At 41.3% G+C, this 15,423-nt stretch overlaps 1 protein-coding gene across 15 annotated transcripts in view; it reads left to right on the top strand.

Annotated features, from left to right (window-relative positions):
* LOC113028221 (calcium/calmodulin-dependent protein kinase type II subunit gamma) overlaps positions 1-6,862 on the top strand; it is a 39,033-nt gene extending 32,171 nt beyond the window's left edge. For 9 of the 15 annotated variants that reach the window (XM_026178321.2, XM_080305412.1, XM_026178319.2 and 6 more), the window contains 4 exons: positions 4,352-4,427; positions 4,536-4,630; positions 5,413-5,649; positions 6,797-6,862. In XM_026178321.2, coding sequence (XP_026034106.1) covers positions 4,352-4,427; positions 4,536-4,630; positions 5,413-5,645 — 404 coding nt within the window. In that variant the 3' untranslated portion in view covers positions 5,646-5,649; positions 6,797-6,862. Of the gene's footprint in view, positions 1-1,846; positions 1,988-4,351; positions 4,428-4,535; positions 4,631-5,412; positions 5,650-6,796 lie in introns of all 15 variants that reach the window. The other 6 variants (XM_026178316.2, XM_026178313.2, XM_080305410.1 and 3 more) reach the window with 1 other exon arrangement.
* The last annotated feature ends 8,561 nt before the right edge of the window (positions 6,863-15,423 follow it).

Below are 15,423 nucleotides of genomic sequence, written 5' to 3'. Positions count from 1 at the left end.
CTTCAGTCATTTTAAAAACAGTAAACGGGCAGATTATAAGTGCTTCAAGCGAAGTCTTCTGACTGTGACCACACGATCAGCATCATGTTCTCTTCGAAAACCACCAAATCACTAAGTCACTGCTTTACATCTTGGGTAATCGGTCAATTGTGTTTTTGGCCTATTGGATTTCACCTCAACAGTGCCACTGCATTTCCAGATATGAGCAGTTAGTTTATATGCAGTCTTATTGAAATTAAGTTGTAATAAACTGGAATAATCTTTCAGCAGTTATGACAAACATGCTATTTGTTTGGGTTTTTTTAAGCACACTGACTGCTGACACACTTCCTGCTCTCCATTCTTGCTCGCTGTGTGAGAGCAAGGCAACACAGATCTTGTGTAACTTCTTCTAATGGACACTTTAAGGGGAACCTGTTATGCTCCTTTAACACGATCTTGTTTTTAATGCTTTGACTCTACTAATGTTGTTTTGTGTGATCAATAGTTCATTTCAACCCCCCTTCTTTACGCTAACTTCTTTCTGATTGGCTGCCCCTTGCAAACAGAAGGTTTTGAACAGTGGACGGTGGGGACGGGTGCATCAGACGACCGTTTTAATTATGTTTTTGATATCATCTAGAACCAAGAGTAGGAAAAAACGTATAATTTATTCTGGCTATATGACACTTTGTTTAACATGAGCATCCACTATTGTAACAGACAGAAAATGAGGAAAAGCATCACGGTCCCCTTTAACATCACTGTGCTCTGATCAAACTTTTAAAAAATAACAGACCTTGTCTTATGTTTCTTTTCTTCTCATGTTAACTCTAATAGTGGAAAGTCATTTCAAAAACACAGATTTTTATTGTCATCGGGGCCACTGTGGGAACCCTGAAACCTGTGTGTGTGTGTGTGTGTGTGTGTGTGTGTGTGTGTGTGTGTGTGTGTGTGTGTGTGTGTGTTTCTTTTTTGGTGATGGCTACATCTATCCCCTTGTCCTCCTAATGTGACGGCTCCATCTGGAGGAAGTCTTGCTTACCTTGCGGCTGATCGTCCTAAAGTAGTCGCCCAGTCTCACAGACCTTGCAGCCTGTCTGACTTCAATGGAACCTTGCACGCCATAGAGCGTCACGTCCTCACACTTTCTCAGTCTTCCTGTACTCTTTTTTTTTTTTTTTTTGTGTGTGTGTATTTTTATCTTCTAATTTCTTTTCCATTTCTCTTAATACACCATTCTTCACCAATCAAATTTTCTCTATCATCTTTCCTCTAGTCTGTTGACCTCTTCTCTTCATCCTCCTGCTTTTGCAAGGCAAACTTGCACTAAAGTACAATCTAATCTCTCCCCCTCTCCCTTCCTCCTCCTCCTCCTCTTCTAACTTCTTTCCTGTGTGCATTTTCCACTCCTGCCTTCCTTCCTGAACATGCTAACTTTCCCCACAGGCATAACTTGAGCAAATAACAAACAATGGCTTCGATCGTCTCTTTGCTCAGTGCTCCAGTTCATCAGAGGAGGCTTAATGTTAATGTGTATTAGCGTTATGAGTAGAGTAGATGTGAGCAGAGCAGGCATTTAACTGACTTCCACATCGCACAGCATCACGATCAGAGCGGCACTGATCTGGCTTCCAGCTACCACCCTGTCCTCATGTCACCCATCTGCATGTCTGTCATAAACGCAATGTTAGCTGTTTCTTTCTTATTCTACCAAATGTACTAACCCACATCACCTTCATCAACCTTTTTTTCCCTGCATGAGCTAAATGTGTGCGCGTTATGTGTAAATGATCATATTTCTGTCATTTTTGTCTGTTGTCCATCCACATGTTTTTGTTTGTTGACCACCCCTTGTGTGTTTCAGTTCCACCGCATGACGTAAAGCGCATTGCATGGAACAGCACAGGCAACAGCTCCTACCCCGAGTCTGAACTCTCACAGTCATCCATACCTGCCGCTCCACTAGGGAGCAACACTGTCGCTGCTAAAAGCAACACTAAGCAGAGTAAGAACACATCCGCACTAACTGACTAACTCGGTTTTCCCTGCCAGCGCCTCACTGTTACCTGCTGCTCGCTGAAACTCTGCATTCCTTGAGTGTGTTAGTGGTTTTTTTTTTGAGTATTTATTTATTTATTTATTTTTTAAAGCTGGTTCTAAATAAATTGTCTGGTCGCCAGTTTTGCTTCTTTACAGTTAACTTGTCTTGATTTAAGTTCCATGTTGAAGTAGTGAAGGCCGATGAGCTTAAACACCCAGGTCAAAAATCCGAAGTAAAGCCTGATTTGCAACAAAACGATGACAGCAAGACTAAAAGAGAAGATTTCCAAAGTTGATAGTGAGACCTGCTATAATGTGTGGCTTGGAGAGGGTGACGCTAACAAAAAGAGAGGAGGCAGAGCTGAATATGCTAAGATTTTCATTGCGAGTGACTAGAATGGACAGGATTAGAAATGAGGACGTCAGAGGGACGGCTCGGGATGAGCTGTTTGGAAATGAAGTTAGAGAGGCGAGCCTGAAATGGATTGGGCATGTGCAGAAGAGTGATGGTGGCTATATTGGAGAATGGAAGGAAGAAGGTAAAGAGGAAGCTGCAGGGGGTTTCATGGATGTAGTGAAGGAATACAAGCAGAGAGCTGGTTTAACTTTAACCATAGTGTGAGATGGAGGCAGTTAATCTGCTGTGGTGACGCCTAAAGGGAGCAGCTGAAAGAAAAAGAGGTTATTCTGGTTTTGTTGCCCTTCTGAGTATTTCAGGCAGCCAGATGGTGTGTGTGATTAAAGGTGTGTTCATGCCTTATTATTGAAGTAATGATACAACTTGTCAGGTGGGGGAAAAAAAGACATTAATGCCCCCTTAATTCAGTGAATCGCGTCAGAAAGCTGTCTTTAACGTCACATGTATAGAAACATGCCAGATAATTTACACCAGTAGTAGATGGCAAGAACTTTTATAGCAACTTGTATTATTAAACTACAATTTCTTAGTAATAATCCCTGAAATCGTAATAGGCAGCCATTAGATATGGCAGTGATTTTCAAATTATGTGGGTGCACCATAGATGAGAAAAACATGGAAAATGAATAAGATGAATGAATGAATATGATTTTAATTATTAATTATTAAAAATAAATGTGAATTTCCCAAGTGTCTGTCATGCTGATCTTTATTTCACTTTTTACATCATTAGTAACAGAAATTGTGGTTTTTGAGGTGTGAATTTTTTTTTTCCCTGAAGTGGGGGCATGCAACACAGTTTTTATGAACTACTAACATAAAATGACCTAGATAATACTGTAATACTGTATAGTAGCAGTAATCCTGACAATGCAGGTGAAAGGATGTTTAGCAATTATTTACTAGAAACCGTTGATATTTGTTTAAGTGCTCCGAGTAATGAAATAAAACTTCGTTGGAGTGTCTGTATTGTTTCTGCTTTTCATCTTAAAAGTAGAAGGAACAACTTAACAACTACGTGAGTCAAGATAAGCTGTAGCGCTCATGCTGATTTTAATAACCAAGCATGTCGTCTGGCCCATCAGTGTGGTTCACTGATGTGTTTAGAAATCAGTAGAGCTCTTAAGGCACAGAATAAAATGCAGTGCTCTCGGTTTATTGCTGGTTTTAGTGTTTTTCATAGAATTTGTTGACTACAAGAAAATATCGCTTGATTGATTTTGTGGAGAGGAGGGTTGTACCACGTGTAATCTCTTCATTTGGTTTTACTGTTACTTTAAAAGTGTGTGAGGCACTTTACACTGAATAGCAACTAGCATAAATAAATGGTAAACTTGTAGGTTCATGGCTTGTTTGGTGTGGAACAGATGTTAACTAAGAACATATAAAGAAACTTAAAGAGGAAAGGGATTGAAGTTGATCAGACTGATACTGTTAATCAGTTCATGGAATAGCTGAGGGAATAAAACCATCAAAGTCTGGCAAGTTTGCTCACTTGTGCATCTAACAGTTGGTCATAGCAGGAGAAAGCTAAGTGGGCCTCGAGTGAGGAAGGCTGTGATCTCTACTAGCAGAGTTGTTGCTTCTGTTTGGTTGGCAGTGTGTGCTCACAGCGGAGAGTCGTGTTCAGTCAGTTGTTGTGTCGTAGCAAAGGCGAGAAGCTGAGCGAGAGACAGCGATGGGGGTCGAGCTCCGGTGACGAGGCAGCTTTTGGATCCGGGCGACCAGGTTAAAGAGGGGACTTGAGCCGTAGCCACAGAGGAAGAGCGCGTGAAGGAAGGCAGGAGCTGAAGCGATGAGACAAAATGTCATTGTGCAGAAACCCACCACACTGTTATTGTCTCACCTTCCAACTGGCATCTCACCAGCTGCCATCTGTTTGCCTCTTTCTGTCTCTTGTTCTGTCTGCAGCTCGTAAACAGGAGATCATCAAGATTACGGAGCAGCTGATTGAAGCAATCAACAATGGAGATTTCGATGCCTACACGTGAGTACAACTGTGTGTAAAAGTGAAAAGCAGCAGATGCTTTCTGTGAGTGAAAACGAGTGCAATTTGGTAACAGGCTCATCTTGTTTTCGTTTTTTTCATGTTCAGGAGGATTTGCGATCCTGGACTCACCTCTTTCGAACCAGAGGCTCTGGGAAACCTGGTGGAGGGCATGGACTTTCACAAATTCTACTTTGAAAACTGTGAGTCTTCTTCTTTACTTGCATAATATACCGTTTATTTTAAGGGGTTTGAAATACCAGGCAAGTTAGGAAATAGCAAGAATAGTTGGCAGTGTGGATAAACTCCACTAGTGTTACTTTCTTTTTTCTTTTTTTTTTAAATCAAGCAAACAAACAAATAACAGAAGAATACACTATACAGTATTAGTACCAGGCATTAAAGCATGTAGTGAGGTACACTGTAGGCTCCTACAGGTAAAGCTGGCAAGTCTGCTAACTGCACAGTTTATGGGACGAGACGTTCTTCCAGTAATAGCTGAATTGTTCCCAGTGAATGTCAAAGAGTCAAAGAGTATTTTTGCTTGGCCGTCAGTGTGAGTTAATCCTGTGGTGTCTCTGTATCCAGTGAGGGCTGTGATCCATAGACTGTAAGTGAAATATGAACACAGCCACACTGAAATCATGTATGCGTGAGAAGGTGAAGGGCTAAGCTTTGTTAGCATGGTGCATTCATGGACTGTTGCATCACATCAACACAGAAAACTGACATACACATAAATGGCATTCTGTAACATAAAAAGACGAGAGGTCCACTGAAGTGACTTGAATAGTTTCAGTGAGCCAAGCCCTTAATATTTACAGTTTACGTAAACCATATTTATGCCAGGCTTAAATATGGTTGTTTCACCTTTTAACGTGAGGAAACTTCAGGTACGACCCGATTATGGATTGAAGGAACTGCAGCTCATTTGTCATGCTTGGAGGTCGCTGCTGACCATGGACATATCTTCTACTTTGTGCAGTGTTGAGCAAAAACAGCAAGCCCGTGCATACCACCCTGCTCAACCCACACGTGCACCTGATCGGCGAGGACGCCGCGTGCATCGCCTACATCCGGCTCACACAGTTCGTGGATTCCACCGGCCGCCCCCGTTCCAGCCAATCAGAGGAGACCAGAGTGTGGCATCGCCGCGATGGCAAGTGGCTTAACGTCCACTTCCACTGCTCTGGAGCGCCTGCTGCACCACTACAGTGATCAGGTACACATCCTTAGTCCTCACAAGAGTTTTTTTTTGTTTCTGCATTACTGGGTTAAACATGATCAGTTACAGAAAAGTCTAAATAGTCCACAGGAGACAGTTTTAAATATTTAAAATATATATATTTTTTAACATTTTTAGTAATGTTGAGACATCCCATTAGTCACATCCAGCTGGGAATCTCTGCTGCAGGCAGACCAAAAATGCCCCCTAAAACTACCCCTGGACCCTTGATCATTTTAATCTTGTATTGTTTTTCCCTAATGTGACTTTATTTAGTGTATCTGATATCACCAGGTTGGTGTTGTTTCCTCAACTTCAAATTAATGGTGCTTCATGGACTATTTCAACTGGCTTAAATAAGGCTTGGTTTGGTGTTATGGGATGGAAGGAAAGGAGAAAAGGTTAGAAGGGAAGGAAAGAAGGAAAACTGATAGGGATGAAAGATGAAAAGAAGGTAGAAATGAAGTTTTGGGAAGAATTGGGAAGGAAGATAGGAAAAAAGGAAGTGATGATGATGGATGATGGAAGGGCTTGTTGGACTATTATTCGAATTTTTATTTTTTTAATCATCAACCGTTATCTGTGGCCATTTTCCTGCCCATCTGTGGCCAAACTCTTGAGATCAAGAATCTGGCCACAGATGGGCAGTGACAGGAAAAGCTGAAGCTCCTGGAGAAAACTAGCACAAAGTAGCACAAGCCTCCAGTCTAACTCCACGCTAAAGGGCCCTATCAAGGTCCAAACACAGGACTGTCTGCTGTGAGGCAACAGTGATAACTGCTGCGCCACCAAAATGGCAAATTTAAGCAAAAAGAAGAGAAATCTGGGTTAGATTTAGCCGAAGATGGTTATCAGTAAATCAGATGCTTTGACAGGAGTAAGAACTTAAGTTAAAGAAAAGCCTTTCTGGCAGAAAGCGTTGAAGACACACCTGCCATCCCTAGGTTGCAAAAATGTGATTGGTTCATTTCAGTCATAGTCCTGGAGCAGCACTGACTGTGATGTTGTAAGAAAAACACAAACTTAGTGAAACAACAAAAATAAGAACCAGCAATAAACTCAAACTATTCTTGGAACTGTTTACATTCTGATGATTCCAGCTGTGGTACCAACCTATCCTCTCTCCTCTCCCCTCCCCTCCCAGTGGTCCTGAGCCTCCAGTCTACTGGAGTGTGTGTTTTGGGGGGCAGTGTTTTTTCAGCGAGCGTGTTTAAGAGGTCCGTCCTCTGCGTGGATTGGCTAGTGCCAGGAGCCCGGCCGGGCGAGATCGCATCCCTCTCCACGATACCAACCAATCCTGTCCCTCCTTTGACCTGCTGGGGGCTGGCTGAACACAAGACTCCGCCCCCATGGGATGATGCATGCATCTGGCGCCTGATTGGAGGGCGCGTCTTTGCCCTCTGTCCCTCCCCTGGCAGCCATCTTTTTTCTGCCCGCGCGAGATGAGACGTCCTGGGGGAGCAGAGAATTTACAGTTGAACTTGTGACAGTTTATGAGTATGAGTTATGAATATACTGTGTAAATTATGACTAGATGTACCAGAAAAACCACCAAAACCCAACCAAGCATTTATATTCACTATCTAATAACGGAGGAACAGGGAGGAGTGTCAAGTTAGCAGCTGAGATTTTGGTCACATTAGGGATTACTGGGTAGAAACTGCTCACTACCTGGACTGTTGCTGTTAAGATGTAGGGAGATTTTTAGTTTGTTATTTCCCCCACTGAATTTAAGAGGGAAAAACAAATCAGGTTGGCTCAGTCAGACAGTCGATGACCAGAGAAACTTGATATCAAAAACATGACGCACCAAAGTGTAGAACTTTAGGCTTTTTATGTGTTTGTGTGCTTGTTTAATTATTAGTTTGTTTGTTTGTTTGTTTGTTTTTTCACCAGAACGGAAACTGTGTTATTGTGGGGGTGGGGGGGTGGTATGTGTTCTGTTGCATTTTTAGCGTCCTGATCCCTTTTGCGTTCCTGTGAATAACCGGAGCCTTTTCGCTTCATTATGTTTTCTGGCTCCTTTTTAAAGCAGCTGAGTTTTTGTTGTTTTTTGATTTTTAAAAATGAGGGATTTTTATTGTGCAAATTTAAAGCTAACCTTAGCTGCTAGCAGGTTCTGTTATGTCTATATGCAGTGGAGGGAGAGAGTGGGCTGCTGCTGCCACCTCTCCCTCATTAATCCCTTCCCGCCTCTCTTCTCTCTTTTAACCAGTTTCTTTTTTAACCTTCCCTCCCACGCTGTTTCTCTGCTTTCTGCAAGGCCCTGGTTTGTTTATAATCACTGTGTAAATACAGTGTATGTATAGATATATGTAGAAAAGTGTAATATATGTACATGTATCTAAGAGACACTCATCCTGTGCACTTGGGCAGTGGGAATCACCCCATGACCTCTGTGACCTCCCCGAGTAGATTAGGAGCAACATTTGTTGTTGGGTTTTGTTTTCCCCTGTAATTTAAATTCTCCAACCGATCACGACAAACATGAATACACACGCTTGTGTAGGCTACCAGCTTTAGATCCATGGCCGTACGACTGTTTTTTGTTTGGGTTTTTTTTTTTTTTTTTTCGAGACGGGGAATAAAAATAAAAGAAAAATAACAGGTTGAAAAGTAGTTTGAGCACCCCTCCCCCTAAATTCAGCCTAATAGATGCATATTTAGATATGAAGACCTTCATAATAGTGTCGTTAGTCCTGATCCCACAATGCTGTGAGCCATCTTTTCATATCATATTATGCACACGCGCACGCCTGGTGGTGTTTTTAAACTGTGTAACATATCCACACCGCTGCTGCAACCATCGGCGCCGCCCTCGCCGTGCTGCTTAATCGTCTCCATCCATGTGCGACAGTTGTATCCGAAACCGTCCCCACCCCCCAACCTGCAAGGTGCCCGCCTCCCCCTCCCTCTGTGTTCAGACTCTGCTCTTGAGATGTTTATTTGTACCTCTCTCTCTCTCTCTCTGTTGTTTCCGTGTTACTGGTTTGAGTTCTTTCGTTGTTGTTGCTGTTAACTTTGTCGTTTTGGTAATTTGCCGATCTGCCAAGCTGGAGTTCTGCACTGTCCCTCGCACACAGGAATTTAAAAAAAAAAAAAAAGGGGGAAAAGAGGGAAGCAGTAAAGACGAAATGAAATGATAGATATTGATCAGGACTAAATTATTTATTTATCTAATCTACCCTTGGTGGTTTTAAATCGTGCCTGCTCAGTCGGGAGGAGTTTTGAGAAAGTTCTGGTGTGGGCGTGCAGGTTTTTGGGACCTACACATGTCACGAAGCAGAGCGGGAAGACCTAGTTATATGCATGTTTCAGTTACACATTTCTACCATGTACCTACCGGAATACGGATGGAGCTAGTGTTAATATATGATATTTGCATCTTTTGAAATATGAATTTCCTCCATCCAGAATGTTTAATAGGTGACATGAAAAATATTTGAAAAAAAAGCAAAATTTAAAGAAAAAAAATAGATTCAGGAGCCGTAGCTTGGTATGAGGCCCTCGATGTTTTCCCTGCGTTGTAATGATATAATATTGGGCTGCGCTTTCTCCCCAGCCTTCACATGGATGCTGGAGTTTTTTTGCATGATCATGATGTACAATGAAATACAACCATGAATTGACGACTATCAAGTGTTTGTCTGAGTGTTAGTTGGTCTTCATCATAGCTTTGTTATTCTTCAAACTTGGATCTTGAAAGTATTTAATAAAAATACTATTTCAGCACTGGTTTGTCTTTAGAGTCATTTATTGTCGCGAGGACTTTCACCGAGTGCTTCAACACAAGCCGATGTCAATACGATGCACTCATCTGTCGCTTTATTAAGTACACCACGTTAGTACAGATGGATTCCTGTCCTTTGTGGCAAACATTCCTCTTAGATTTTGGTCCATATTGACATGACAGCATCACACAGCTGCTGCACATCTATGACGATTCTGGTGACTGGAGGCTTGAGTACAGTGAACTCGCTGTCATGTTCAAGAAGTCAGTTTGATATGATCAAAGCTTTCTGACATGACATGTTATCCTGCTGGAAGCAGCCATCAGAATAAGGCAACACTGAGGTCAAAGGGATGGACGTGGGGTAATCTTCGGTATTTAAACAATGCTTAATTGGTATTAAAGCCCCCAAAAGTGTGCCAAACTGCACACTACACCAACACCAGCCTGAACTATAAGTACAAATTAGGATGGATCCAATTTTTACACCAAATTCTGACCCTACCATTCAAGTATTACAGCCAAAGAGACTTTTCAGACTGCACAGATCAGTCTTATATTGCCCAATTTTGGCAATTCAGTACAACTTGTAGCCTCAGCTTCCTGTTTTGTTTTAGCTGACACGACTGGCAGCTGGTGTGATCTTTGCTGCTGTAGCCCATGTGCTTTAATAAACGTTTGATGTGTTGTACGTCCAGAGACACTCCTCTGCGTACAACAGTTGGAATGAGTGGTTTGTGTCTAATCTGGCCATTCGCCTCTGAGATCAACAGGCATTTTCACCAAGAGAGTTGCCACACACTGAATAGTTTCTTTTTTTAATCAGACTGTTATTTGTAAACCTAAAGATGGTTGTGTGCAGATCAGGGTAGACCACTTAAATCCTTTCTTTTCCTTTCTGATGGTCAGTTTGGACTTCAGCAGGTTTTCTTGACCAGGTGTAATGTGCTAAAATGCGTTGGTTTGCATTGGCCCCAGTGGGCCCCAGAGGATAATAATGCTATGCTGTTGACCTGTTTTTCATTCAATTCAACTTAGATTCTTTTTTGTTGCTATTTTTTTTTTAACCTCATGAAAGCCACTGTCATATGGAAACATTTTTGTCCTTTCTCTTAAAAAGAAAAAAATCTTAGTAGAAAGGTATCCATCGCTTGCACTCCATCCATTCCCAGACAGAGGAACCTGCCAAAAACCCTTTGTTTACCCAGTGTGCTTTCTGTCACCATGGTCGCTCATACTTGTCCTGAAATCACCAAATTTGGCGCTAATAGAGATGTAACACACTTTGCAGATTATGTAACACTGCAACATTGATTAGCTATGCTGAAAATCTCTGCTCCCATACTCGCTTTTGGGGAATTTTAGGAAGGATACTAGTTTGTCCCAGGCGATGTTAAGCAAGGAGACACTGGCTTGCTGCAGGAGGAAGATTTTGATTAGAGCAGAGTTAAACAAACTGGCAGTAGGTTGTGTGTCACTGGTTGGCAGGATGCACTGAGCAACAACAGCTGGCATAATATTTGCCCTCTGTGCAGGACTGTCATCGCATCACGAATTCAGATTAAGCCCCGAGTAACACTGCAAAGCCTGCAGGCCATTAACATACATACAGACTAAAGCAATCGCTGCTCAACAGATAGTGCAGCTTCCCTTCTCACCACTTCAGCCTTTACCGTTTTCCAGTGGTCTTATTTGAGCCGAACACTGAAGTGTTGAGTAATGATTCAGCTTCATTTAAAAAGGTTTTGTGCTGTTATTTATGATGGTCCCGGTTATTTTAAGGGTCTGGCTTGTGTGTGTGTGAATCTGGGATGTAGGACAGCTCCCCCCGGTTCCTTTGCTTTCTGTGTGATTAATGAGAAGAGCTCTGCAGTTGGTTAACTTCCACACTTATAGTTACTTTATCAAAGACACAGAAAGGGAGGAACTCTGGAGGGAATGTGTCTTGTTAGCTCTCTCTGACCTCTGACTTTTTAGTGCCTATGAAATTGGGAGAAAAGCCAGAACAAGTCTCCTGAATGTAAATTACTTTTGACTTTGAGGTCTGAAAGGACTTTTCCCCGTCTTTCATTCTTTCATCTCAGAGTTTGTAAAAGTCTTTTCAATCATGCTCAGCTTTTGTGGCAAGGTGATCCTGCAAAATGCTTGTAACTACTTAAAAAACATCATATAAAATCACACATTTGCCACCGAGGCGTGCCGGTATCCAGTCCACAAACCCGCTCCACCCATTTCGGTTGTTGTCAGCCTCGCACAAACAAAATCCCTCAGCCTAAGGTGGTAACCACTGATGTCACTACCACTAGAAACTCACCAGTGACTCATAGATACAGCCCACAGATTCTATCCACTGTGAGTTTATTTGGTTAGTTTGCAAAACTGGAATCGTTTTAAAATATAAGTTTTAAAAATAATAGTGAGAAAAGAGCAAATGTCCCAGCTTTCAACATCAAGTGTCCAGGTGAAATATGTGTGCTCACTGACTGCAAGTCCCAAAAGTCAGCACATCAAAGAGTACAAAATGCTTTTAAAGTTTTAAAGTGCTTTTAAAGCATTTACTGGGGACAGTTACAGGGACATAAAAACTGAAATTTGACAAAAACCACTTAAAAGGTTTGCTGACTTCACCCCAAAATAATGTTTTTAAGCTCTTTTTAACCCCTAAAAGTTAAACTTGTTCCACTATCTTTGCTGTTGCAGAGTTCTCTTTTAGATTTCAGTGTCTCTGGCAGTACAAAAAAAGCAAAGTTTCAAAGGCTATCACAGGAAACAGCACAGCTAAGGGGGGGAAGTTGTATGTGTGTTAGAATAAATTCAGTATCTTCACACTATTCACTCCAAATCTTTTGTCTCATAAAGCTTTTACAAAAGTCCTTGAAGCCCAAAAACTGTTAACAACGCATCAGACCATTGCATCATGCAACCATGAGCATCAGCATTGCAGTTAATTTTGTGTTATTCCTGCACACAGCACCCCGATACTATATATCCTCTCAGGTGTTTATTCTTGTCTAGATGAGCCACACCACAATGTAAGTTTACTAAAACATAAAGTGTTTGAACATCTGAACATATTACCTTAGGTCTGACAGGACTGAAATGCCCACTTTTGAACCTTAATCCTGTTAATGTGTAGAATACATATCTTGATATTAAGCTTTTACAAGGATTATAGCCATAGGATCTGTGCTACAGGGTAAATATGGGTCGAGTTCTTCATTCAAAGTCTAGAATGAGTGCAAACACGCTCCGTCCTGCTAAGCAAGTCCAGAAGAAGGCTGCGATTCTTGTGCAACCTGTGGTCCACAGTGATCTTAAGATTGCACAGCATGTCTTTCTCTTCAGGCCTTCAACCCTGTGGAGGCTCCAGGTGACTCTCATACAAAGATGTCAGGCGTTCATGGAGAAATTCTGTTAACCTGCTTGCAGTTTGCAAACTAGCAGTGGTCATTATTGTCCCAGCAGGCCTCACAAAAGTTGAGGAAACATTGCAACAGACATGGGCTCAGTGAAGACCTCAGAGGTTGAGCACTGAAACTGTTCTTCACACCAGAGACTGCTGCAGGAAGCCATGGCGGCAAGCTTACGTAAACCGCAATGTTACTTCCTGGAAAACAATATCAGCTTTTGTTTTTCATCTCCGAGCTCGTGTTTTCTTTGCCCTGATACTCAAACATACTGAATAAGCCAGATTAACTTGGCTCTAATCTTTCAGTTAAAGGTGAACTAACATATTATCTTGTATCCTACCGAAGGCCCACATAACACTATTCACTGGCTCACACAGATGCATCCACTCACCTGAGGGTATGAATGCAGCCCATACACGTGCTCTGCAAGCTTAAATTAGAAAATGACACAGCAATTATCCGTGTGCACGCACCACTGTGCGCTGTTTCTCTATAGCTCATCATTATCTGTCTGAACTTTTGCTCTGGTGTTTGTGTCAGTATTACCGCTGCTGACCCTGTTTTAGGCAGATGTTTTTATGTACCATTTATTTCTTACATTTGACAGATTTATCAGACAATTTAAGTTGTGTTACTTGGAAAATTCTTTTTTTTTTAGTTTGCATTATCTGAAGGGGTTTTATCACAATTTTCCTTCATTTCGATCATATATACACTCATCTGACACATTATCGACCAATTGCTGATCAGATATCTTATCCTCCAATCAATGCATTTACAAATGTATACAGTAAAGATATCCATCCTTTTATAACCACCAGAGTGCATTTGGGATGTGGTGGGATGGGATCAAACATGTGACTGCTCAGATGCTCAATTTCACACTTTTTTTTCTATTCTTGGCTTTCTATGACATCAGAGGGAGGGGATTTCCCTAATATGGTCATCTGCTGTTTGTTAGTGGCAGCCAATCAGAAGAAAGGCAGTTTAAAGGGAGTGGAGCTAAGGCAGAGGACCCAGTACAAGTTAAATAAGGATTATTTTGAACTATAAGTCAGATAAAACTAACTTTTTTTCTAGGTTTTTTTTTTTGCATTGTGGTATAAGTACCCTTAAATGAGAATAAATTGTACTATTTCATCCACGTCTGAAATAAAAGGAATAAAGGGAAAATTAAGGAAAGGTTACAAGAAGACAAACAGTGAGAAAGATAAAAAGCAAAGATTTTTTTATACACTTTAATGTTAATCCGATATTCCCAGCCCAAATTCAAATTTGTATCCCAATAATCGCATCCCATCTTGTTCAAATCATTAGCATCATTAGTCAGATTTATAAATAATTAGCCTTGTCCCAACAAAACCATCTCAATTATACTCGTTATAAATCACTCGTTCTACAGTTTTCAATAGTCTGTACAATCCAGTCCAGCAAGGGTATCCTCTGATCCCCTTTTATTTCAGAGGGGAGCCCATTCCAACAAAAGAAGAGATTAACAGCGCTCATGGGTGACTGAGAGCAGCAGCTAAGCAGATTTACTTTTCAATTACTTGGACGGTAGAAACGTTTTGTAAGCAATCTCACTCACCCCCCCAGATTATAAAATCCATGTTTCTAGTATGGAAACCAACCAAGATTATTAAAATCAGAAAGATTTTCTTGTAGTTTAATATTTCTTAGTGGAAAGTGTTGAGACAATATAATCTAATTCAGCGGTCCCCATCAGCGGGCCACAGACCGGTACCGGTCCATCAGTCATTTGGTACCGGGCCGCAAAGTTGAGGCTCGGGTGTAAAATTGATGGTTTTCGGGGTTTTTAATCGTTATTTTTTTATCGTTAGCTCGGTTTCCCTGGGTCTTTGTGTGTTATGAATAAATCTTCTTTTTTTGGTACCGTTACTGCTTTTATTTTGTTGTATTTATCCGCGACACCTTAAAAGGTCAGTCCATGAAAATATTGTCAGACAAGGTTGGGGATCGCTGATCTAATGGACATGAAAACATAGACTGTAAATAAAAGATGGACAAAACCACTAGTTTAGGTTATTTACAATTTGAATTTTAGCATTTTGGCCACATTTTTCTTTTCTTCTTGGCGTGAGAAGTGCCCATGTGTAGAATACAGTCAATAAAAGTAACCAAACCACCGTTTCAGGTTCTAAACATGTTAATTCACTCCCTTTCAGAGCCTCAAGTGGTCATTAGAGGAACTGCATTTTTTAGCTCTTTTCTTGTTTTCTCGCCACATGGGGAAAACAGAGTTCAGGAAAGCTAATTAATAAATATCTGGTGCTAAAAACAGAGACGACAGCAACACTCACTTGTTCTCAGCAGGTACACATTTTTAATACTCAACCATGATTCAGCACATTACACTGAGGAGCAGCTGATGGGTTTAACACAGGTAAAGCAAGAGTACATCTGAAACCCTTTAGCCTGTCTGCGCCCTCATCGCCCAGCCAGAGACATACAGTATTTACATGAACCAACAGGATCTGCATGGTCAAACATCAAGTCTGTGGTAGCAGGGCTTGAGTTTATGTACAGGATTATAACAACAGGCTTGGAGAAATGTTGGAGTTGAAGGTTACAGGATGCTTCACGACACAATGGTTCACAGTATATTAAGCA

This window comes from Astatotilapia calliptera, chromosome 8 (assembly GCF_964374335.1).
Source record: "Astatotilapia calliptera chromosome 8, fAstCal68.1, whole genome shotgun sequence".
Taxonomy (NCBI): Eukaryota; Metazoa; Chordata; class Actinopteri; order Cichliformes; family Cichlidae; genus Astatotilapia; species Astatotilapia calliptera.
The sequence above is the reverse complement of the archived record's forward strand: the minus strand, read 5'-3'. Positions and strand labels throughout refer to the sequence as shown.